We start from the raw sequence: 23,569 nt of genomic DNA, 5'->3' as shown, positions 1-23,569 counted from the left end.
CGGGCTCAGAGAGTGAGGAGTCCATGGCCCCAGGGACCAACCGCCACCTGCACAGCAAGCAGGTTCTTCCTAGAGCCAACCTGCAGGCATGTGGACACAGGGCCCTGGCAAGTGTATAATCCAGGGGCAATTCCACAGGTTGGGGGACCTCAGGCCCAGAGCTCAGTCTCAGGGGCATTGGAAAGACCTATGGCCTTGGTGTCTCGACCGCCCCTGGGCTCGGATGCTGCATCAGTCCAAGGGACCCAAGAGCCACTTCCTCCAGTGGATGTGGTTCCCCATGCAGGGGATGTGGAATCCGCCCCTGATCCTGGCATGGCCTCCTCCTCATCATTGCCTGATGAGGCAGTAACAGGCCCATCACAGACTGTGCCTCAGGACGCTGTCAAAACCCACCAGGAGCTACTTAAAAGGGTGGCAGCCAACCTGAGACTGCAGACGGAAGAAATGTCCAACTTACAGACTCCCTGTTTTACGTCTTGGCTGCAATGGCCCCAGCGAAGGTGGCTCTACCCATGCACAATGGGGTAGTAAAGATTGTAAAAGCCCTGTGGCAGGTCCCATCATCCCTGCCCCCCATGTCTAAGAGGGCAGAGCGCAAATACTACATTCCGGCAAAAGGGTTTGAGTACTTATAAACACACCCCTCTGTCTCTGGTGGTTGCGGCTGCCAACAAGTGTGACAGGCAGGGGCAGTCCAGCTCAACCCAGAAAAATACAGATGCAAAGCAACTTGACTTGTGTGGCAGGAAAATTTATCCCTACAGCTTCGCATTGCAAACCAGCACGCTCTGCTCGGCAGATATCATTTCAATGTTTGGCAGTCCACGGCCAAGTTTGCTGACTTGCTCCTGCAGGACGCTAAGAAGGAGTTCGAGGCCATACTAGATGAGGGCAGGATGATCACAAGAGTGTCCCTCCAGGCCTTCTCGGAAACAGCAGACTCTGCAGCCAGAGCAATGGCCTCCATGGCAGCCATGAGAAGGGCATCAAGGCTTCAATCATCTAGTCTGTCGGCAGAGGTCTTACAATCCATTCGGGATCTCCCGTGCGACAGCTCGGCCCTATTTGCTGAACAAACAGACAGCAGATTACATGGCCTAAAAGACTCAAGGGTCACTCTTAGCTTGCTGGGCCTGTGCATCCCGGCCCATGCTTGAAAGAGGTTTAAACCTCAGCAAACACAAAGGTTCACAGGCCAGACCAGATCAGAACTGTACCACAGAGAGAGCAGGGGATATAGGCATTGCCAAGGGCAACCACCTGTGGCAGGAGCTCATTCGGGCTCGAGCCACGCCCCTCCCAAAAACAGGCAATCATTTTGAGGGGGTGCTTGAAGGAGACCTCTCAGCCTGCAACCAGGATCTGTTTCATCCTTTATTTTCCCACCATGTATTGCCTTTCCTCCCCGCTTGGACCGCCATAACTACAGACCACTGGGTCCTCAATATGGTGACCCCCAGCCACAGGAGGGCTTGCATCTCCTGGGCAAGTGGTTGCTCATGAGAAGGGGCCCTGAAGAGGGATGGGGAAGGAGGAATAGAACTCTTCAGGGACCCTTCTCATGAGCAAGCACTCGCCCAGGAGGTGCAAGCCCTCCTGTGGCTGGGGGCCATGGAGGAAAAGTTCCTGCAGAATGAAGAGGGAAAGGGTTTTTATTACCAGTACTTTCTCATTCCAAATTACCAATTTGTCTAGGTCACTCTGGACCCTATCCCTACCCTCGAGCATATCTACCTCTCACCCCAGCTTAGTGTCATCCACGAAATTGCAATCTATTCAGTTGTCCAGATCATTACTAAAGATGTTGAACAAAACCGGCCCCTGGGGCACTACGCTTGATGCCGGCCTCCAACTAGACATCGAGCTGTTGATCACTACCCACTGAGCCCGACAATCTAACCAGTTTTCTATCCACTTCATCCAATCCATACTACTTTAACTTGCTGGCAAGAATACTGTGGGAGACCGTATCCAAAGCTTTGCTAAAGTCAAGATATATCATGTCCACCACTTCCCCCATATCCACAGAGCAGTTATCTCATCATAGAAAACAATCAAGTTGGTCAGGCATGCCTTGCCCTTTTTTAAAGATGGGCACTATATTTGCCTTTTTCCAATTGTCCAGAACCTCACCCGATCGCCATGAGTTTTCAAAGATAATGGCTCTGCAATCACATCAGCCAATTCCCTCAGCACCCTCGGATGCATTAGATCCAGACCCATGGACTTATGCATGTCCAGCTTTTCTAAATAGTCCTTAACCTGTTCTTTCACCACTGAGGGCTGCTCACCTCCTCCCTATACTGTGTTGCCCAGGACAACAGTGTGGGAGGTGATCTTGTCTATGAAGTCCGAGGCAAAAAAAGCAGAGTATTTCAGCTTTTTCCACATCATCTGTCACTAGGTTGCCTCCTCCATTCATTAAGGGTCCCACACTTTCCCTGACCTTTTTCTTCTTGCTAACATACCTGTAGAAACCCTTCTTGTTACCCTTCACATCCCTTGCCAGCTGTAACTCCAATTATGCTTTGGCCTTCCTGATTACACCCCTGCAAGCTTGAGCAATATATTTATACTCCTCCCTAGTCATCTGTCCAAGTTTCCACTTCTTATAAGCTTCCTTTTTGTGTTTAAACGCACTGAAGATTTATCTGTTAAGCCAACCTGGTCGCCTGCCATATTTGCTATTCTTTCTGCACATTGGGATAGTTTGTTTCTGCACCCTCAATAAGGCTTCTTTAAAATACAGCCAGCTCTCCTGGACTCCTTTCCCCCCTCATATTAGCCTCCCAGGGGATCCTACCCATCAGTTTCCTGAGGGAGTAAAAGTCTGCTTTTCTGAAGTTCAGGGTACGCATTCTGCTGCTCTCCTTTCTTCCTTTTGTCAGGATCCTGAACTTGATCATCTCATGGTCACCCAGGTTGCCACCCACTTCTACTTCCCCCTACTAATTCTTCCCTGTTTATGAGCAGCAGGTCAAGAGGACTATGGCCCCTAGTTGGTTCTACCAGCACTTGAACCAGGAAGTTGTCTCCAACGCTCTCCAAAAACTTCCTGGATTGTCTATGCACTGCTGTATTGCTCTCCCAGCAGATGTCAGGGAGTTTGAAGTCCATCATTAGAATCAGGGCCTGTGATCTGGAAACTTCAGTTAAATGTCCACAGAAAGCCTCGTCTACCTCTTCCTCCTGCTTCGGTGGTCTGTAGCATATGCCCACTACGACATCACCTTGTTGCTCTTGCTTCTAAACTTAACCCAAAGACTCTCAACAGGCTTTTCTCCAGTTTCATACTGGAGCTCTGAGCAATCATACTGCTCTCTTACATATAGTGCAACTCCTCCACCTTTCCTCCTCTGCCTGTCCTTAACTACAACTTTAGCGAGGAGTTACAGTACTGCAACAAGGGCATCTGCTGTGTTTGCATTTCTGTACTGCTTGGACCTTTGTTATAAGTAGGTGTGGCCTCTAGAAGGGAACATCACTAACAGTTTGTTTCGTCTCAGTTACTTTCAAGGAACCTTTGAACTCTGAGGAAATCAGTTATTTCTGAAGAAGTGTTTCTGAAAAGACGTTGTGCCTATCAGGAGAAAAAACAACCCCAGAATCAATAATTCCTGAGCAACTAGAGCAAAGCATGAAACTCACTGGCATCTGTGCCTTTTTCCTCATTCTTTTCTGCAATATTGCTCATCAGAGGGAAGGTGAGTGTTTTTGGACACCTATACTTTTTGTAAATAGGGGAGTTTTATAAATTTTTATAGGTATTTGTATTTCTGCAAAGCCAGATGAATGGTAAGCTAACGAAAATGGTTTTTAATGTGAAGCAATTCCCTGATATTGTTTTAACTTGTTAGTAACAATGTACAAATACCTTAGTTTTCCATCTGGAGTTAGTGTTTTGTTTCGCTATTCTGAAAATTAATTTCAAGCTGCTATCCAATGACATGTCATCAAACATGTTATAGGGTCTGCATTCCAGAACAGGAAGTGACTTATGGCTGTCGTACTTTCTTTTAGGGTGAGATTCACAAGAGAAACATAGGTACTATAGCACTCAGCATTGCAGGACCTAACTTTTAAGCACCCTTCTACCAAGTGGAGTTTGCAATCTTGATTTAGGCACCTAGCTCCCTATATAATGCAGGGGAGCGTTGGGCACCCAAGAATGGGATTCACAAAAATCTGCACACCAAGTATTGAACTGTCTAAGCTACCTGATAGAATGCTGAGTTAAGTGCCTAACTCCAGGCTTCAGGAAGAGACTTATTTCCACTTGGGATTCATAACTGTGAACCTTCTCCTGGATTTAGATTCCTCAACTAGATTTTTCTGTAGCCAAGAATAAAATATATTAAGTATATTTAGGATATAGAGGTGAAATATAATAATTAGTATTATAACATAGGATCTTCAGGCCTGTAAAATATTCAGTTTAGGCACACAAGGCCTTAGGCATGAAACAGACTAGTACAACTAGTTGACCAAAAGATTACCCTGTACCAGTAAACTGTAAAATTATAGTAAGTGATGATGATGTTTTGGAAACTGTGCAGCAATAGGCTGGAAAATACACCACAGTGTGCCAATTAGTACTGCAAGATGCCCCATAGTAATAACCTCAAGTTGCTATGTTAACTCATTGACATAGATATTAATGAGAGTAAGGGGAACTAAGGGAATAACCAGTGAAAAGTGGGGAACCCCTAAATTAGTGGAGTGTGGAAGCATGGATAAGGAAAAAGGGATTGGAACCCATATCCATATGTATGAGGCTTCATAGGTGTAAGCATAACTCAGGATATAAGGTGTTGCCTGACAGATGCTAGGATGACAACCACTGGTGGTGATTATGATGAGGAAGATAATTACCAACAGTCCGTGGTCCCCCAGCAGGAAATGTGAGATTTGAGGGATGCTAGTCATAGAGCTAAGCACTTGGTACTCTCTCACTCTATCTGCTGTTATATTGCAGTGTTTGTGGGATTGTTTGTCTGCTTAGTGGATGTGCTAATAAGGGGACTTGTTTTTCGTGTGCCCCTAGGGTCTCTAATTCTAGCGGTACTGATGATAATATTCCTGGTGCTACAGTCCTCAAGAAACTGAACCTTTATTGACCACTGTGCTCAAAGAAATTAATCAATATACCAATCTATTAATTAGGCTACAGTTCCTTTTTCAACAAAAAATGGAGGAGTTGTTAATGCCTCCTTATAACCTTTATACCAGTATTCACCGAGCATTTGGCTAAGAGTCCTGTGGCACCTTATATACAAGAACTTGCTTCCCTATTTATACCTGCCTCTGGAAATTTCCACTACATGCATCTGACGAAGTGGGCATTCACCCACGAAAGCTTATGCTCCAAGACGTCTGTTAGCCTATAAGGTGCCAAAGGACTCTTTGCCACTTTTACGTAACCAGACTAACACGGCTACCTCTTTGATACTTGCCAGCATGTGGGAGACCCAAATTTGAAATCTCCCATCTGCTTAATGTGGAACTGAGATTTGAATTTGGGTCTTCTACCTACCTGCAGCATGCTCTAATCGCTGCTCCTATGAATGGTTATATATTTATACACCGTGGAACAACTTCAATAGGAGTGATTGACAGTGGCCAACCCCAAACTACCCCAGGGATGAGGGCACACTCCTGGGATGAGGGAGATCAAAGTCCAGATCTCTGCTCCACATCAGGCAGAAGGAGGATCTGAACAGAGGTGTCCCACATCTTGGGTGAATGTTCTAACCACTGAGCTAAAGATTATAAGGGAGCACTATCTCCTCCAGATGTTTTGTTGGGGTTTGGACATGCTCTGAACTTGTCTACTGGATCATGCCTAAAGACAAGATAGGTGGGGGAATGCTTAGCTCGTGAGTCCCACAGGTACATAATCTTTGGATTTAAGGAGCCAGATTAGTAGATGCTTGACTGTTCCTAACCTTTATCCTGAGATAATCTTCATGAGTTTGTGTTTTGTAGGTAGGCAAGAAGAATAGGCAGACTTTCGTACTTTTCTCACTCGTATAAACAGACAACAGGTGGTGGAAACTGCCATTGTCAAAACAGAGGAGGTGTAAGTGATGTGATAAGACATGAGGCTGGATAAATTGGAACCTCTCCAAAGGAAAAACTGGAGCCACATTAGAATAACTCCACCTATCTCTGCTAGAATCCCCAGCCTTATCAACACTACTTCATGGATAACAGTGTGGAAGGTAGCTGGCAGATACAAAAGGTTCACCATGGGGTGAATTAATCACCAGGAGGAAATGGGAAAACAGCAGGAAGTACCTCCTCTATCAGGAAAAGAGTTTTATGGATAGAAGGTTTCCTATACTGCTCAGCTGGTGACACTTTTGTCCCCATCTTGCCTGCTGGGCCAGCAGATTTTTCTCTCCCACCCACCCTGCAAAAAAGAAAGAGTTGACAAATAGAGATTTATTTTTCTGAAGGAAGCAGGATGAACTGGAAGCAGGTAGTCTTCATCCCCACCTCCTCTCACCTTGCCCCCATCACTGGGGGATTAAAAGTGACTCCTGCTCCTGCCCAATGCTTTGAAAACTTTTTTTTAAACAAACTAAATTTTGAGGGACAGATTGAGAAGGGAGGTGATTTTAAGCCACTTTTAAGACTCTGGGACTGGTTTTGACCTGCCACGAATCAGAGCAGACTACCTAGAGCAGAGGTGGGCAAACTACGGCCCGCAGGACCCTCCTGCCTGGCCTCTGAGCTCCTGGCCCAGGAGGCTAGCCCACGGCCCATCCTCTGCTGTTTCCCCTCCCCCACGGCCTCAGCTCACTGCACCGCAGGCGCAATGCTCTGGGCAGCAGCGCAGCTGCAGAACCGCGGCCACTGGTGCTCTAGGCAGTGAGGTAAGGGGGCAGGGAGCACGGGGGTTGGATAGAGGGCAGGGGAGTTTGGGGTGGTGGTCGGGGCGGGGGTGTGGATAGGGGTCGGGGCGGTCAGAGGGTAGGGAACAAGGGGGTTGAATGGGGGCAAGGGTCCCACGGGGGGCAGTTAGGAATGAGAGGAGGAGTTGGATGGGGCGGCAGGGGGCAGTCAGGAGGGAGGGTCCGGGGTGGTCAGGGGACAGGGAGCGGGGAGAGAGGTGGATGGGGCAGGGGTCCCGGGGCTTGGATGGGGAAGGAGTCCCGGGGGGGCAGTCAGGGGGCGAGAAGCGGGGGGGGGTCGGATAGGGGGCAGGAGCCAGGCCACACCTGGCTGTTTGGGGAGGCACAGCCTCCCTTAACCGGCCCTCCACACAATTTTGGAAACCAGATGTGGCTCTCAGGCCAAAAAGTTTGCCCACCCCTGACTTAGAGCTGTTAGCTACCTACAGCCCCCAAGAGACTGTTCTGGAAATTGGTAATCACAGAGTTGTAAGGATGCCAGTCACACCCAGTTTTCCCCAGCCACTGCCCTTGCTAGGTGGGAGACAGGATGAGGTTTGGTGTAGAAATTCTGTGCCACCAGGGGATTCTTCCAGGCAAGAGGAAACTACTAGTTGCCGATTATACTAGGTTTAAGGCTACTTTGTGCTCAGGATAAAGTAGACTTACGTCACTAGACTTACGTCTGACAGAGGATGTGGAAAAAGCTAATGTACTCAATGCTTTTTTTGCCTCTGTTTTCACTAACAAGGTCAGCTCCCAGACTGCTGTGCTGGGCATCACAAAATGGGGAAGAGATGGCCAGCCCTCTGTAGAGATAGAGGTGGTTAGGGACTATTTAGAAAAGCTGGACGTGCACAAGTCCATGGGGCCGGACGAATTGCATCCGAGAGTGCTGAGGGAATTGGCGGCTGTGATTGCAGAGCCCTTGGCCATTATCTTTGAAAACTCGTGGCGAACGGGGGAAGTCCCGGATGACTGGAAAAAGGCTAATGTAGTGCCCATCTTTAAAAAAGGGAAGAAGGAGGATCCTGGGAACTACAGGCCGGTCAGCCTCACCTCAGTCCCTGGAAAAATCATGGAGCAGGTCCTCAAAGAATCAATCCTGAAGCACTTAGAGGAGAGGAAAGTGATCAGGAACAGTCAGCATGGATTCACCAAGGGAAGGTCATGCCTGACTAATCTAATCGCCTTTTATGATGAGATTACTGGTTCTGTGGATGAAGGGAAAGCAGTGGATGTATTGTTTCTTGACTTTAGCAAAGCTTTTGACACGGTCTCCCACAGCATTCTTGTCAGCAAGTTAAGGAAGTATGGGCTGGATGAATGCACTATAAGGTGGGTAGAAAGCTGGCTAGATTGTCGGGCTCAACGGGTAGTGATCAATGGCTCCATGTCTAGTTGGCAGCCGGTGTCAAGTGGAGTGCCCCAGGGGTCGGTCCTGGGGCCCGTTTTGTTCAATATCTTCATAAATGATCTGGAGGATGGTGTGGATTGCACTCTCAGCAAATTTGCGGATGATACTAAACTGGGAGGAGTGGTAGATACGCTGGAGGGGAGGGATAGGATACAGAAGGACCTAGACAAATTGGAAGATTGGGCCAAAAGAAATCTAATGAGGTTCAATAAGGATAAGTGCAGGGTCCTGCACTTAGGATGGAAGAATCCAATGCACCGCTACAGACTAGGGACCGAATGGCTCGGCAGCAGTTCTGCGGAAAAGGACCTAGGGGTGACAGTGGACGAGAAGCTGGATATGAGTCAGCAGTGTGCCCTTGTTGCCAAGAAGGCCAATGGCATTTTGGGATGTATAAGTAGGGGCATAGCGAGCAGATCGAGGGACGTGATCGTTCCCCTCTATTCGACACTGGTGAGGCCTCATCTGGAGTACTGTGTCCAGTTTTGGGCCCCACACTACAAGAAGGATGTGGATAAATTGGAAAGAGTACAGCGAAGGGCAACAAAAATGATTAGGGGTCTAGAGCACATGACTTATGAGGAGAGGCTGAGGGAGCTGGGATTGTTTAGTCTGCAGAAGAGAAGAATGAGGGGGGATTTGATAGCTGCTTTCAACTACCTGAAAGGGGGTTTCAAAGAGGATGGCTCTAGAGTGTTCTCAATGGTAGCAGATGACAGAACGAGGAGTAATGGTCTCAAGTTGCAATGGGGGAGGTTTAGATTGGATATTAGGAAAAACTTTTTCACTAAGAGGGTGGTGAAACACTGGAATGCGTTATCTAGGGAGGTGGTAGAATCTCCTTCCCTAGAGGTTTTTAAGGTCAGGCTTGACAAAGCCCTGGCTAGGATGATTTAACTGGGACTTGGTCCTGCTTTGAGCAGGGGGTTGGACTAGATGACCTTCTGGGGTCCCTTCCAACCCTGATATTCTATGATTCTATGATTCTATGATTCACTACAGTATCAGGTCCTAAATCTAAATTATCTGCTAGTGTTCCTTTCGGTAAGAAACCTACTTATTATTTTTCCAGGCTTTATTGTTTCTTATAGAGGGTCTGAAGCTGTGCAAGGTCATTCCAGTTTTTTTGTTTTGTTTTTTTTTAATAGGAGCCCAAGATTCTTGTTCACATCGATGTGGGGAGGAACTAGTTAACTGCTCGTGCCAGAGGGCTTGCAAGTCCCTGGGGATTTGCTGTTCTGATTACAGTGAATTCTGTCTGCAGATCTCTCCATCCTCGGGCTCCCTTATGGGAGGCAAGGACTTTGAGATTTTAAATGTGACTTTTAATGCCTCCTCTGCTGTGAGCTGCAGGTGAGCTGTGTGATTTTAGTTGTGCTGCTGCATGGGGGTGCACACATCTGAGGTCAGTGAGTGTTTCCAGGAGTGGGTAAGTGAAGTAGAACAGGACTCCTGTAGACAAGAGTGCAAATTTATTCCTGTTCCCTAAAACTGCCAGTATCCTTCTGATCTCTTGTCAGTTCATAGGCGTGTCCATCCAAGAACTGGTCTGTTCTCTGAGTTCAGGAATACTCCAGAATTGTGTGTTCTCATAAGAAAACTGAATTTTGTGGGATTACTTTATTATAAAATCATGGGCCTTTTATTTATTCCTTGTGTGTATATATAGAAACAGCCAGTTTTGTGAATGGGAGTTCTGTCAGGGATTTGTATTTTGTATCTGGAAGCATTCTCTGTGCATCTGCTATGTATAAATAAATAGGAATTTTCCAGTGCAAGAATAGAACCAATGGGAAATGACCAAAAGTCCAGTTAGTACATCTTGCTGTGGGATGTGAGATGGGAGGTAGGATCCTCTTTCTTAGGGCCAGTGAAGATTATGCAGATGACATAGGCGATATACTGATTATCCAGAGGAAGAGGATGCTAGTAGCCCAACTCCATCTTATTTTGCATTGATGGTGGCTCTAGTATAGATTGTAAATCATCGGTAGCTGGATAGTAGCAGAAGATGGCCGGTGCTAGCTGAGCCCCTTCCACCCTTGGGACTGCAGGGAATATAGGCCCAGGTGTAACCTTTCCTTTCTCAGCAGCACCAAAAGTGGCTCATTTACAGCCTCAGGAATCATGATGATATCAGCAATTCTGGAACCGCTACCCATTGGGAAATGTGTGTTTGTGGGGAGGACAGAATAGCACACCCTCCAATGTTTTCAGGAAAAAAAAACAGGAGATTTTATTTTGTATGAATTCGCAACATTTTGTAAATGTCTGCATACATTGAATTAGGTGGTGTTTAGACTGGGAATTTGCCCTATGGCGGCCAGTACAGTATAGCTATACTGGTATGAATTCTATTTTAGACAGGCAAAGCCATTATTTGTTCTGATCACATTCCACTGGTACAAACAGCAGCTTTGCCATTCTATAGTAGTGGTTGCACCAGTGTAGCTAACCCTATACCCATCATCTGTGGGAGCTAAACACATGGTTTATACTTTAGGGATGAGGGGAGATGAATTAATAATTTTGAGTAGAATAATAAATACTAAGTGGTGAGCCCAGAGTCACTCTGTGTATAAGGGAGGCTTGGAATAATGTTAAGGGAGCTCTAAGGGGTATAGAGTTAGCCAAGGAATTTGTTTAAATGATCAAAAATAAAGTTTATATGATTGAGAAACATCAAGTTGTGTCATTCTTAATCATTGTAACCATGTGATCTTATCGTCACTCTCATCCTTCTTCTCCCCATGCTCCCTATTGTTTGTTAGTTACTTGTCATGTTCATGTTGGTGGCCATCACTATAAAGTATGAGGGTAAAATGCTAAATGGGAAAGATGGGGGACTTACAATGGACTACTGGGTATCTGTTTGCTTAATGAAACCCAAAAAAGACACAGAGTATCTTCCTTCAATAGCCACACTAGACTATATTCTCCATATTAACAGGTTCAAGCAGGAAATTGAAACCAATGGCTATGTTGCTGAAGATGGAAGAGCCCACTGCATCTCCCCTTTGCTGTATGAGAGTGGCCTCATCCCCTTTGAGATTTCCAGGGATGGTGGGCTCACATTTCCTCACTCTGCAACTTGGTTATCAGGTTATCAGTCTATCTGTTGTTTGCATGTCCTTTCCCATAGTCATCAGCTCTTATCCTCACCTTGGATAAACCTTCTCCTCTGGCCACTTCTCTTCTTCCTGTGTGGGCTGTGATATTAGCTGGCCTCAGAAAAGTTGCTTTCACCACTTGTACCTTATATTTTGAGAAAAGAGGCTTTCCGTACTTTCATAAATTGCTGAGGTTGTTCCACAATTTCATGTTGCTGATATCAGATATTCTGGGCTAAAAGCATAGCTTAGCCAAAGGTTGTTCCCTTTTGGCTTTCATGGGAGAGTTGCTACCTATGTAGCACAATGGTCTTCATTTGTGTTGATCTGGTAATGCGTAGGGCAGGGGTAGGCAACCTATGGCAAATGTGCCAAAGGAGGCATGCGATCTGATTTTCAGTGGCACTCTCACTGCCCGGGTCCTGGCCACTGGTCTAGGGGGCTCTGCATTTTAATTTAATTTTAAATGAAGCTTCTTAAACATTTTAAAAACCTTATTTACTTTCCAGACAACCATAGTTTAGTTATATTTTAAAGACTTTTATAGAAAGAGACCTAAAAACGTTAACATGTATTACTGGCATGCGAAACCTTAAATTAGAGTGAATAAATGAAGACTTGGCACACCACTTCTGAAAGGTTGCTGATCCCTGGTATAGGGCATATATCTGAGACAAACTTAGCAAGCCCTGGCATGCTGACCAAGGTGTAAGTGGCTCTTTTTATATAGTTACTCTATTTATAAAGATTCATACTAGAAATATTTCAAACCCCTTAATTACAATAAAACCACTTTTCCAGTGTTATAGAAAGCAAATGAGCAGCTAACACATGAGCATCTTCTGTTCCATAATGCAGTACATCACAGCAAAGTGTCAGCTGCAGAAAAAAGCACACTAGTGAATGCCACAAAGTGGCAGTACTATGGCACACCCAACACAGGAGGAAATTTGACTGTCACATGGATGCACCAGACATTTCCAGCTAGACGTGTCAATATAGAAGTCTGGGGGTACCAAGAAACAGGTAAATCAGGAATCTGTATATGTGTGTAGGGAGGGGCATTATCTTATTCAGAGTTTATACAGTGCCTTGCACAAAGTGGTCCTGATCTTGATTGGAACCTGCAAATGCTACCATAATATAAATAATTTATAATAATATTGATGACTGTTATTCTGCATTTAAACACATGTGAAAGAGTGTAATTGCCATTGTGTGGTCAAGAGCTCTTTATCATCTTGCAAAAGGGTTTTCTACCTTCCTTCAATAGGTGAGAGTTACTCGGAGAATTGGATGGCTGAATGGAAATATCTTTACACCCTGGGAAAGGAAGAACCCAATAGTGGAACATTTACTTTCATTCCTGTACCTGTTAAAGCAGATTACAGTACCTGGGACATTGGGGCTTTGAGAATCAGTCCAAGCAACTATTCTGATGGGAAGAGGCAAGTAACTGATAGACAACACAGAGGCATTTGTTTATAGTGGAAGCATCAGCCCTGGCTCCGTACCTAAGGTTGACTTTTCTTTTGCAGTTAAAGTAGGGATTAGTTGTCTTTGTTTTGTATAAAAAAAAAAATCCAGCATATCCTTCTCCAAATTACATTACTTACTCTTTGGGCACAGAGTGTATTTTCAGAGAACTTACAAGTAAGTAAATTATTTGGTTTGAATGAAAATAAATTACAAACTTAGTCCTGAAGAAACTTATTGTCTTTTTTTTTGTCACAAATGATATTAACAATGGAATAATACCAACACTTCAGACTTTTCATATAGGTTAAAATTAATTGGAATCTTGTGCATAGGCTATTTATGAAGAAATTAGGTTGTAGTTAAATTAAATCAGTTGTATCTAATTGTTATGATTATATAGGCTACAGACAAGCTTGGGTAACTTAATTGAGACCGTTGTGACACCAGCGGTAACTGATTATCACCCATCCTTTATGGCTAATTTGTATGCAGCACTGCTCTTGCTTATAATGAGTTAGCAGCATGAGGGAGACAAGACATATGTTGGGATCGTTTCCCACTGGGGGCACTATTGCATGATTGTATGCTTATTTATAAGGCAATGTCAAGAACTCTGCTTTCAGGAAGTGCTTGATAAAAGGGGACAGTATATGTGAAAGTTGCACTGACTATCTTGGCTCTCTCATAAGAACATAAGTTTTCTATCATGTTTCCCAGCATGGCCTGCATGTTATACATCAATTAGACCATGTTTTCCAGTATGCATTACTTTAATTATCAGCATTGAATTTCATTTGCCATTTTGTAGCCCAGTCAACCAGTTTTGTGAAATCCCTTTTGCAACTTTTTGCAATCTGCTTTGCATTTAACTTTCTTGAGTAATTTTGCATCGTCTGCAAGTTTTGCCACCTCAGTGCTTACCCCTTTTTCCAGATCATTTATGAATATGTTGAACAGCACTGATCCGAGGACAGATCCCTGGAGGACACCACTTTTTACCTCTCTCTTTTCTGAAAACTGGCCATTTATTCCTACCCTCTGTCTTATGCTTGAACACCAAATAATGGATCAGGAGTTCTCATTGGTAGATGGTTTGGCCTCAACTGTCACAACTCTTTTGAAGGTTCTGTGGCCCCATCCTAGCTTGGGCATCAGTACTTGAAAAGCTTCCCATGGCACTGTTGCCTGGGCTTCACTATGTACTGAGCTGTGACTCTGCTAGGAGGAACTGAGGAACAAGTATTGGAGGAGTCCTTTAAAGCACAGAGACACTGGAATTCATGCACTGAGCTCTCCCTGCCTCCTTCGCATAGTGGTAGACTCACTAATACAACCCTCTAGCTTAACTGCAGATTGAGGAACGGATTAACCTGTATGCTTCAGCTGCTTTGCCTTGCTCTGGCAATGAAAGCAGCTATTAACTCTGTTTAACTGGCTGGTTTGCTCTGGTCACATTGCCCTACCTTGCTGTGCCAATGATTCTTCCCTTAAGTTAATTTTTTTTAAATGATTTAACATTAATACTACATATCTTAAAATCATTGATGGTATCATGCAGTAAAATCCTCTTTGGGTTTCTTATGGGTTTGTTTAATGTTCATGTATGACATTTTAAATATTTTTTTAAAATAAGAAAATTGCTAGACAAAAAACATTAAAATAATTATGGTTGAGATTACATGTCAATCATTTTAAGAGTAAAAACTGTACAGTTATGGTGTAATTGTCCCAAAACTAGGCATTACATACTTAGGAAATCCAGAGCTAATGTTACACGTACAAGCAATCCAAACATTTAAAGGTGGTAAATGCATGTTTAGGCACCCAAGGAACTTTAACTCTGCCTTGTAGTGATAATATGACATGAAAACAAACAAACAAAAAAACTAACATATCTTTAAAAATCAGTTTAATCTGAGACTGTGATGATTTGGGCAATATATATACACTTTTTGAATTGTGAGAGAGTTTATTTATTCTCAGTATGTATTTCTGCCAAGCTGCAAACTCAGTTTTGAATGCACAACTTCTTTGCCTTCTCTGTTGTCCTCTTACCTCCATGTTGCACTGGAACTCCAAAGGGCAGTGGTACAGGAGTAACATTACTGGGTCATTAAATCTAGATCGGGGTGGGTAAACTTTTTGGCCCGAAGGCCACATCGTGGTGCGAAACTGTATGAAGGGCTGGGTAGGGAAGTCTCTGCCCCCAAAACAGCTTGGCTCCTGCCCCCTATTCACCCTCTTCCACTTTCCGGCCCCTGACTGCCCCCTTCTGGGACCCCCACCCCAAACCGCCCCCCCTCCCGGATCTCACCCCCATCCAACCCCCCCGCTTCCTGTACCTTGACTGCCCTGACCTATTCACACCCCCGCCCCATGACAGGCCCCCTGGGACTCCCACGCCCTATCCAACCCGCCCTGTTCCCTGACCACATACTGCCCCAAAACCTCTGCCCCATCCAACTGCTCCCTGTCCCCTGTCTGCCCCCTGGGATCCCCCTGCCCCAACCACCCCCCTGTGTCCTGACTGCCCCCTGAGGCCTGCTACCCAACCCACCTACCACCGCGTTTGCCGCCCCCCCAGGCCACTCAGAGCGGCAGGAGCTTGCAGCCCTGCTGCCCGCATAACGGCATGGCTGCGGGGGAAGGGGAACAGCTGGGGAGGCGCCAGGGGCGAGCATCCCAGGCCAGGGGCTGGGAAGGATGGTCTCGCGGGCTGTAGTTTGTCCATCTCTGATCTAGATGGTTCTCTATTCAAAGTAAAGCACTGTAGACTATAGACTGGCTCCTAACCAAGAGAATAGGATATCAGGGAGGAGGTTGTCTGGCAATAGTTACCTGACAGGGGTCTGATCACATGGTGCGGCTGATCAGGGAGTGACCTGACAACGGAGTTTGTAGGTTACAAAAGAGAGGGGCTTGGAGCTATGAGAGGGAGAAGAATCCAGAGATTCTATGTTCTGGATGAAAGGCTACTCCTGGGGAAATTCTGCGCCACTGCGTGCATGCGTGCATAATTAATGAGCCACGCATATTTTTAATTTTTTGCACAAAAAAGGTTCTGCTGAAAAGTTGCAATGGCAAGAGAACGCAGCAGCAGCTCCCAGCCAGCTAGGGAAGAGAAAGAGCCTGCCTTCTTCACAGCGCCTGTCGGGCCAGGTCAGGAGACAGGGCCTATGGGGAGACAGATAGCATGGGGGTCCTGTGGGGTCAGACGGGCTCATAAGGGCTAGTGCGGGAGGACAGACTGGGGCACGGGGTGAATGGTACTGTAGGTGCAGGACCACATGATGATGGGGAAGAGGGTGCAGAGCTACAGGGGGAAGGGGAGTGGCTGAGTGGGGGCACAGAGACACATGGAGACGGGGAGGGAGGTGCAGGGCCACACAGGGACAGAGGGGTGGCTCAGAGGGGGCACAGAGACACATGGGGATGAGGGAGGGGGTGCAGGGCCAAATGGGGATGGTGGGAGTGGTGTCTGAGTGGGGGTGGAGAAACACATGTGCCTGACTGAATGGGAGATCTTGGCTCGGAGTGAGCCAGGGTCTGCATGGGGGAAAGCTCCCTATCAGTCCCCACCCCGACCCCAAAAAAACCTGTTCCATACTTTTCCCACCCATACCTAACAATGCTCCAAGTTCACACCCAGGCTCCTTCCCAGCAATTATTTCCCTCTCCCTCAGCTCCTCCATTACCCCTGATCCCCCCCAGCCTTTGCAGTGCTTCTGGAGAGTGTGGGAAATATGTTTCTGTATTGTAGTTCAAATGAATTATTACTCAGAGTTCTGTATTAACATGCCTAGTAAGGAATCTATTTGTCAAAAAACATTTTTCGGAATCTTTTTTGTTGTCTGTATTGCTACAGACATACTTGCTGACAGGTATTTTTAAATAAATGACCAAAAATAATTTAAACTGGCGTGACTGTATTGTGTTGTTTTGACAAATAAAATATGCAGAATTTGAAAATATTGTGCGCAGATTATTTATTTTTTTTTGTTGCAGAATTCCCCCAGGAGTAAAAGTCATATGGAGCAGGGAGGGGAAGGATCCTGGATGGCTTTGGCCTATTCCCAAAGAACTCTCGAGTGATGAGGAAATTGAGGCAGGGAAAATGGATATAGATGTTTATGTTGTTGAGATCTCCATGTGTTGTGTCTTCAGTAAAGAGTAATGGTATTTTAGAATTTTGTGCGAAGTCTGTCTATATGTCTGTTTGCTTTCACTGTTGCATATTGCTGAAGAGTGAAACTGCATACCAGAAGGCTGATGCCTTTGATGGGATTCTGGGGGATGTGCAAGAGCTGCTGGGGAGGCTTGTGGGAGATGGCACTAGTTTCAGAGCCTAGACTATTGGACAGAAGTGTTCCCACTGCCAAGAGGATTGTCAGATGTCAGGTTTGTACCTGGAGACCATACCTAGAAGCCCAAAGCCAGGGACAGTGCTTAAATTCTGCCCAGACCCAGCATTCTACAGGCACCTGGGATTAATTAAGCATTTGGACTCCCTCACAGTAATCTGCTGAGTGTTCAATAGGGGGAGGTCAACCAGATCTGTTTCGGGGACCACAAACTCTAAAATGCCTTAATCATAATTGAATGGTTATTGCATGATGTCACTATAGGTTTGAGGCAGGAAATCTATAGGTAACAGTGAAGCAACTATTATCAAATGAAAACCTTTAGGTTGTAAAGTTTTCATAATTCTAGTTTTTATGGTATAGTTAGGTAATTTGGCATTCGGTAAATAAGACAAAATAATGCTTCCTCTATTGGTCTAAGTTTTTTTCTTTTTTAGCAATGTTCCATCAATCTGGAGTCCAGTGCATGCACTGGCCTGGCACCTTGGGGAAGACTTCAGGAAAGACTCGGCTTCCTGGGCAACAGCCAAATGCTTGGAATGGGACAGGAGGGAGGAGACACTTCCTGACTTCCTGGAAGAAATTATGGATTGCCCCTGCACCTTGGCACAAGCCAGAGCTGACACTGGCAGGTTCCATGTAAGTTAGTACTGTCTAATGTGGAGCCAGATGGGCTAATATATTTTATTAGGTAGACCTAGAGGTTTAGGAACCTGTATAGAAATATTTTTTTTAAGTGACATAATAAATTTACCTGCCCAAATTCTGTCTCCCTAGTCTCTTTGCCTAGCCAATCCCAGTTTCCCCCTTCATGCTCTTTGTGCTACATGGCTCTCTCTCCCCTGCCCTACCACTCTGCACAGGCTCCTAGTCTCCTCCCCAGGGCTCCTTATCCAATCAGTCTCCTCCCCGTCCCATTTCTACCCTTTTTAGATATCTCTCCTCCCCTCTTCCTCCTGACTGGTTCCTAGTCCCTGTCTCCTTGTCCCACTAGTCCCAGGCTCCCCTCTCCTTCTAGCCCTTGGTCACTGTCTCCTTGATTAACAAGTCCCAGTGTTTCATCCTCAGATCCAGTCTTACTAGACTCCTTTTCCCAATCTACTCCTTTCCCTCCCATTGGTATGGATTTTGTTCCCTCTGCATTTGAATCAGATAGCTTCCTCCTCCACTCTGCCTGGGTGCCAAGGGTGGGGGGAGGGGCACTTGTTCTCACTGGCCCCACCTCAACCCAGAGCAGCTGGTAGCAGCAATTACGGAGTGAGTCCTTCTGAACCCCTGTAGCCCTATACTGGAGCATGCTCAGTCACCTGTAGAGCTATTATACATGTAGTTCGGTCACACACTGGAGATATGAGGGAATTGAGCACTGAGAGTCAAGAGGCTGGAGATTGTAAAATGGAATCTGGAGATTTTACCTGGTAATATAGAAGTCTCTACTGAGTAGTGTGAACTGTTTTATTGCAAAGGCTTATAACTTGGCCACATTTGGGCAGCTTTTCATGGGGATAGCAAAAGGTAGATCTCTGATGCCAAAACCTCTCCCTGCCAGATTTCTAGTTTCTCCGCCAAGGCATGTGGGGGCGCTAGAGCATTTAAAAGAAAAGGTCTCAAGCATTTTTAATGTGGGCAAAACAACATATTTCCCCCAGCCTCATTCTCAGAAATGGCTGAACCCAAATGGCTGAAATTATAAAAACAATATCAGCATATGCCAAACACATAGCATGGAAATTTTCATCCCAAACAGTTAGTTTCTCAAAGTTATAAGCAACTGAAAACAAGGTCTTAATGGGCAACCAACCAGCCCCTCTTTTAATAAAAACACAGGTGGCCTGTAAAGATTTATTTTATGCCCTTTTTTGTTTTATAATGATTAGAGAAGGCCTGAAAGATTTTGTTTAAAAATATCGTTTCAGTATTGCTAACTCTTGAGATTTTTATCTTGATTGATGGGATTTCAAAGGGTGATGGTGATCCTCTCATGCAGTTCAGTGCTGTGAGAATCTCTCCCTTCCACTCACTGCTCTCACAGGAGGGGGGCAAAGAGCCCAGCAGCTCATCACAACTCTGTGTTCTCCTCCCACACCCCTCCTGTAAGTAACAGACAGGATGGTGCCCCTACTGCTGCTGCTCCTCCTGCCTTGAGTACCTAGCCTGGGCAGGGACAGAGGAGAATGAAGAGCTCCTGAAGCTGACACCCCAGTCTGGGAAGGTGAAGAGGAGACCCTGCTGCAGACCCCCAAAGCTTGGGGGGGGGTGAAGAACCCCAGGAGCAGAAGAGGAGAGGCTGTGGGTGCAGAACTGATGGGAGTTGGAGGAGTTGAATTGATTGGGTTGAAGTTACGAGAGCCAGGGCTGAGTTTGGACAGAAGGGATGGTGCAGGGACTAGAGGATAAGATTAGTTGCTGGACAGAGGATAGGCAGATTTTGGAGTGAGAGCTCTTGCAGCAGGGGGGCAAAATCACCGTACCCAATAAATTTGGGAGAGTGAGCAACACTATTTGTTTCACACACACACTGGCATTAGATAGGGGGAGTTCAAAACTCAAAAAGACAGACTGAAAATACACTATCTTGTAAAAGATAAATCTTATGATTCTGGGGTCCAACTCATAGTTTTTGGTCTCTTGAAGTTGGCAGTATTGTTTCAGTTTGGTGAATATCTCAGACTCTATTGTGAACTTTCACACCTAAATTGAAAAGGTGATGTTGAATCCAGTGGAAAAAAAATAACAATTTGTTTTTAAAAAACCTTTACCTCTCACTTTCTGAACCTTTTGTTCTCTTGTGATACTATAATTTTACTAATTCTTTAATTGTTTTAGTCTTCCAGAGTATACAAGATCTGAATTACTAATGAAAAACATGCCACACATATACACCTAGCTAACAAAAGGTTTCAGATCTTCTCTGTAAATCATAAAACAACCAAAAAAGGGCATGACCATTCTTTTTAGTCAGAGCGTTCTTAAGCACATACAACTGTAAAAATTTAACTGCCTCAAATTATGTCCTTATGGGTGCTCCAATTCAGGTATGCACGTGCCCCATGCTCCTTTGATCACAGATTTTTGCTAGCAGTGCCTGTTCAGCCCATGCACGCGCTTCAAACATCCCCATATCGAGGCTATATAGAACAGCATGTGTGAATCTGCCTCAGTTCCTTCTCAGCTGGGCTGGACCATGTCCGGGGCCCGGTCATGTCCAGGGCCAGGGGGGTTTCCCTGAGCACTTGCGTGGTGTTAAGAAGGGTGCCACGCAGCCGCACAGCTTACAGGGAACTTAGCTCTCCAACCTTAAATATGATTTACGTATGGCAGGAACCTTCGGTTTCCCAGTTTGATCCCCACCCCTACTAGTGAAAAAATACCAGTAGTCCAAGATGGAGTCCAATACCAGGTGACATGATCACATGACCCTACAGTGTCAAAGCAGTCATAAGTCCTCAGGAAGACTTCCCAGGAAGGTGGGACATTAGCATCTTCAAAATCCTCTTAAGAAAAGGAGTACTTGTGGCACCTTAGAGACTAACAAATTTATTGTAGCTCACGAAAGCTTATGCTCCAGCTCACTTCATCAGATACATGTCCTATTGTTCTCCCTCATGTCCCATTGACTAACCAGCCAGACTGATTGCATTTTGCCTGGTGGGCATTCCGCAGATGCAAACCCACTTGTAATTGTTACATAGTCAATAATCCTAACTTTAGATACATAAATGATACATACGTAGAAATAGGATAATCATATTAAGTAAATCGTAGTCTTTCCAATGATGTCTCACATGACCCATCTTGCATAAACTACATCTTAGTTATGCCAAAATCAAATTACTACAATATTTCTAAGAAGAATATGGAGCATAGTGTCACAGTAGATCTTTGGATGTATTATCTCATTATGAATCTGCCAACATCCAGCCTCCTTCTAGAGTGTTAGCCCAGTCTATAAGGTCTCAGTCTATCTCTTTGGCAATATTCAAGGATTTCCAAATGATGAAATTTGCAGAGCTGCAACCTGGACTTCAACACACATTTTCTCCAAAGTATGGTTTGGTTCTTTGAGATGTGTCCCTAGGGTGCTCCACTACCCGCACTTCTCTGCTTTGGAGTTTCATGGAATTTTGTGATAGAGAAGGAACTTAGGGTGGTTTGCCTGTGTAGCTCTATGTAGTCTCAGTGCAGGTATGAGGATGTTTGGAGTACAACTGTGCGCCAGATGAAAATCTCTGATCAAAGATGCATGCACACCTCAAGTGGAGCACCCATAGGGAAAGACATCTTGAAGAACTCTAATTAGGAGAATAACCGCCCTTCTGGCTCTTGCAAATTACTCAATTTGAAATACTGGTTTTGAAATAATACTATGCTTGAGTGTGTGCAGACACCAATATATGAAATGGTGACTGAGTAAAATGTCATCTTTTGGAAGGAGGGGGGTGGTTGAAAACTTGTAACATACTCTTTCACATTTTTGTCTTCTTGTTATTTAAACACTATTTATCCTAGATGTTTGAGGCTTTAGGAGAAATTTCTCCTCTTAGCCTAAACTGATCACACAAAAATCTTGTTAATGGCTTGTTCTAATGAAAAGTTAGCCTTAACTATGGAGTTGTGACCAGTACATCCCAAAAAGACATAGACAAAACAAAACAAAAAGGACAAAACAGGAATTCCAGCAAGTATGAACATTTGTCTCTTTCAGACAGATTATGGGTGTGACATTGAAAAAGGGAGTGTGTGCACTTACCATCCTGGAGCCGTGCACTGTGTAAGGGCCATTCAGGCCAGGTAAATACCTGCTTTTTTATTAAGCATTCAAAGGAGCATTATCAGACTGTTTAGGTCTCCAAATTTGACTTGCCTTTAATTTTTTATAATTCATTGTGAAAATTCTCTGGACTCTAAGGGTACATCCACACAATGAGTGGCAGCAAGTCTCAGAGGCGGGTCAACAGACTCGGGCTTGCACTACAACACTAAAAACTTCTCCCCAGCCCAACCCTGAATGTCTGTCTGCATGTCTATTTTTAGTGCGTAGCATGAGCCTGAGTTTGTTGACCAAGGTTCTGAGACTCACTGCCACTTGCTGTGTAAAGGTACATTAGGGGGTACGTTCTTTCCTTAAACAGGGATTTTTTGCCTCTCAGGTGAATGCCCTAAGCAGTGAGCTGTGGAGTTATTCTCACTATTTCTGGCCCAATAAATATTTAATTAGTTAAGTGGAATAGCTTCAACAAGAGAGTCAGAGGGACCTCCACAAAAAGAAAAGGAGTACTTGTGGCACCTTAGAGACTAACAAGGGTCCTTAGAGGGACCTCCATACTCCAGTGGTTAGGGCAATCACCTGACAGATGGGAGACGCCTTCTCATCCTTTCTCACGCAGAGGGGGGAATTGAACAGCGGTCTCCCACATCCTGGGTGAGTCCCCTTACTAGTGAGCCACTGTTTTGTGTGAGATTAGGTATGCTCAGAATAAGTTTACCAGATCAGGTCCCACAAGCAAGAATGGCACTCCCCTGCTTATCATCTCTATCTGGTTTGAAGATTGTCCTGGGTCTTCGGCGTGAGATAGGCATCCGGGCACCTGCCTGAGACAGGAGTGTGCATACCTAGAGAAAGAAATTTAGCCACCTAGGGGAAATTTTACGGCAGAAATTTAGGTGCCAAATGAGTTTAGGCAGCAGCTGAGCAGGGGTTTTGTGGATCACAGTAGAACCTAAATCTGAACTGTAGGTGTATAAATCCTGTTGCAGATTTGAGCCTCAGTGTTTCCTTAGTTGCAGTCTCTGTCCTTCAAATTTTATTTATATTCCAGTTGTATGCAGTATTTTGATTTGTTCAGTCTTAGGTGATAGCACAACCATAAGTGGACTATACAGGTTGTCTGGACCTGAACCCTTTAGCATGCAATAGCCTCTTTCTCTATTTCCCCTCGCTCTCCACCCTCAATTCACTTATTGTCTATGCTGCTGAGATAGGCCTTTTTTATACCAGAAAATGGCACAAGTTTAACTACATTTATTTTAAAATCAATATAGTTAAACTAGTGTGAATCCCTAAAGTAGACCTAATTAAATCAATTTAAATTTTGCTTTTATCAGTTTAGTTTAATTCAGTAATTTACAGTATGTGGCCATTTAACTAGTTCAATTATAAATCAATTTTAGTTGATCAGTGCAATTTCCTAGTACAAACAAGCTCTTGGTGTAAAAATCCTTTCTTGTCTTATCCCAAATTAGTGACTCCATATTTTATCCTAACCTAAACTAACTTTCAGGGATGGAAAAATCTTTACTGGG

At 44.9% G+C, this 23,569-nt stretch overlaps 1 protein-coding gene across 9 annotated transcripts in view; it reads left to right on the top strand.

Moving 5' to 3' along the window:
* The first annotated feature begins 3,574 nt into the window (after positions 1–3,574).
* KREMEN1 (kringle containing transmembrane protein 1) overlaps positions 3,575–23,569 on the top strand; it is a 136,678-nt gene continuing 116,683 nt past the window's right edge. For 7 of the 9 annotated variants that reach the window (XR_006275783.1, XM_043497769.1, XM_043497768.1 and 4 more), the window contains exons 1-7: positions 3,575–3,707; positions 9,465–9,669; positions 11,267–11,418; positions 12,285–12,452; positions 12,700–12,874; positions 17,704–17,905; positions 21,972–22,057. Coding sequence is in view for 8 of the 9 variants with exons in the window: in XM_043497769.1 (XP_043353704.1) it covers positions 3,641–3,707; positions 9,465–9,669; positions 11,267–11,418; positions 12,285–12,452; positions 12,700–12,874; positions 17,704–17,905; positions 21,972–22,057 (1,055 nt within the window). In the remaining variant the exon portion in view is untranslated. The remainder of the gene's footprint in view (positions 3,708–9,464; positions 9,670–11,266; positions 11,419–12,284; positions 12,453–12,699; positions 12,875–17,703; positions 17,906–21,971; positions 22,058–23,569) is intronic. The other 2 variants (XM_043497767.1, XM_043497770.1) reach the window with 2 other exon arrangements.

The sequence above is a fragment of the Dermochelys coriacea genome, chromosome 15 (genome assembly GCF_009764565.3).
Source record: "Dermochelys coriacea isolate rDerCor1 chromosome 15, rDerCor1.pri.v4, whole genome shotgun sequence".
In the NCBI taxonomy this organism is placed as follows: Eukaryota; Metazoa; Chordata; order Testudines; family Dermochelyidae; genus Dermochelys; species Dermochelys coriacea.
This window is presented reverse-complemented; position numbering and strand designations above follow the sequence as displayed.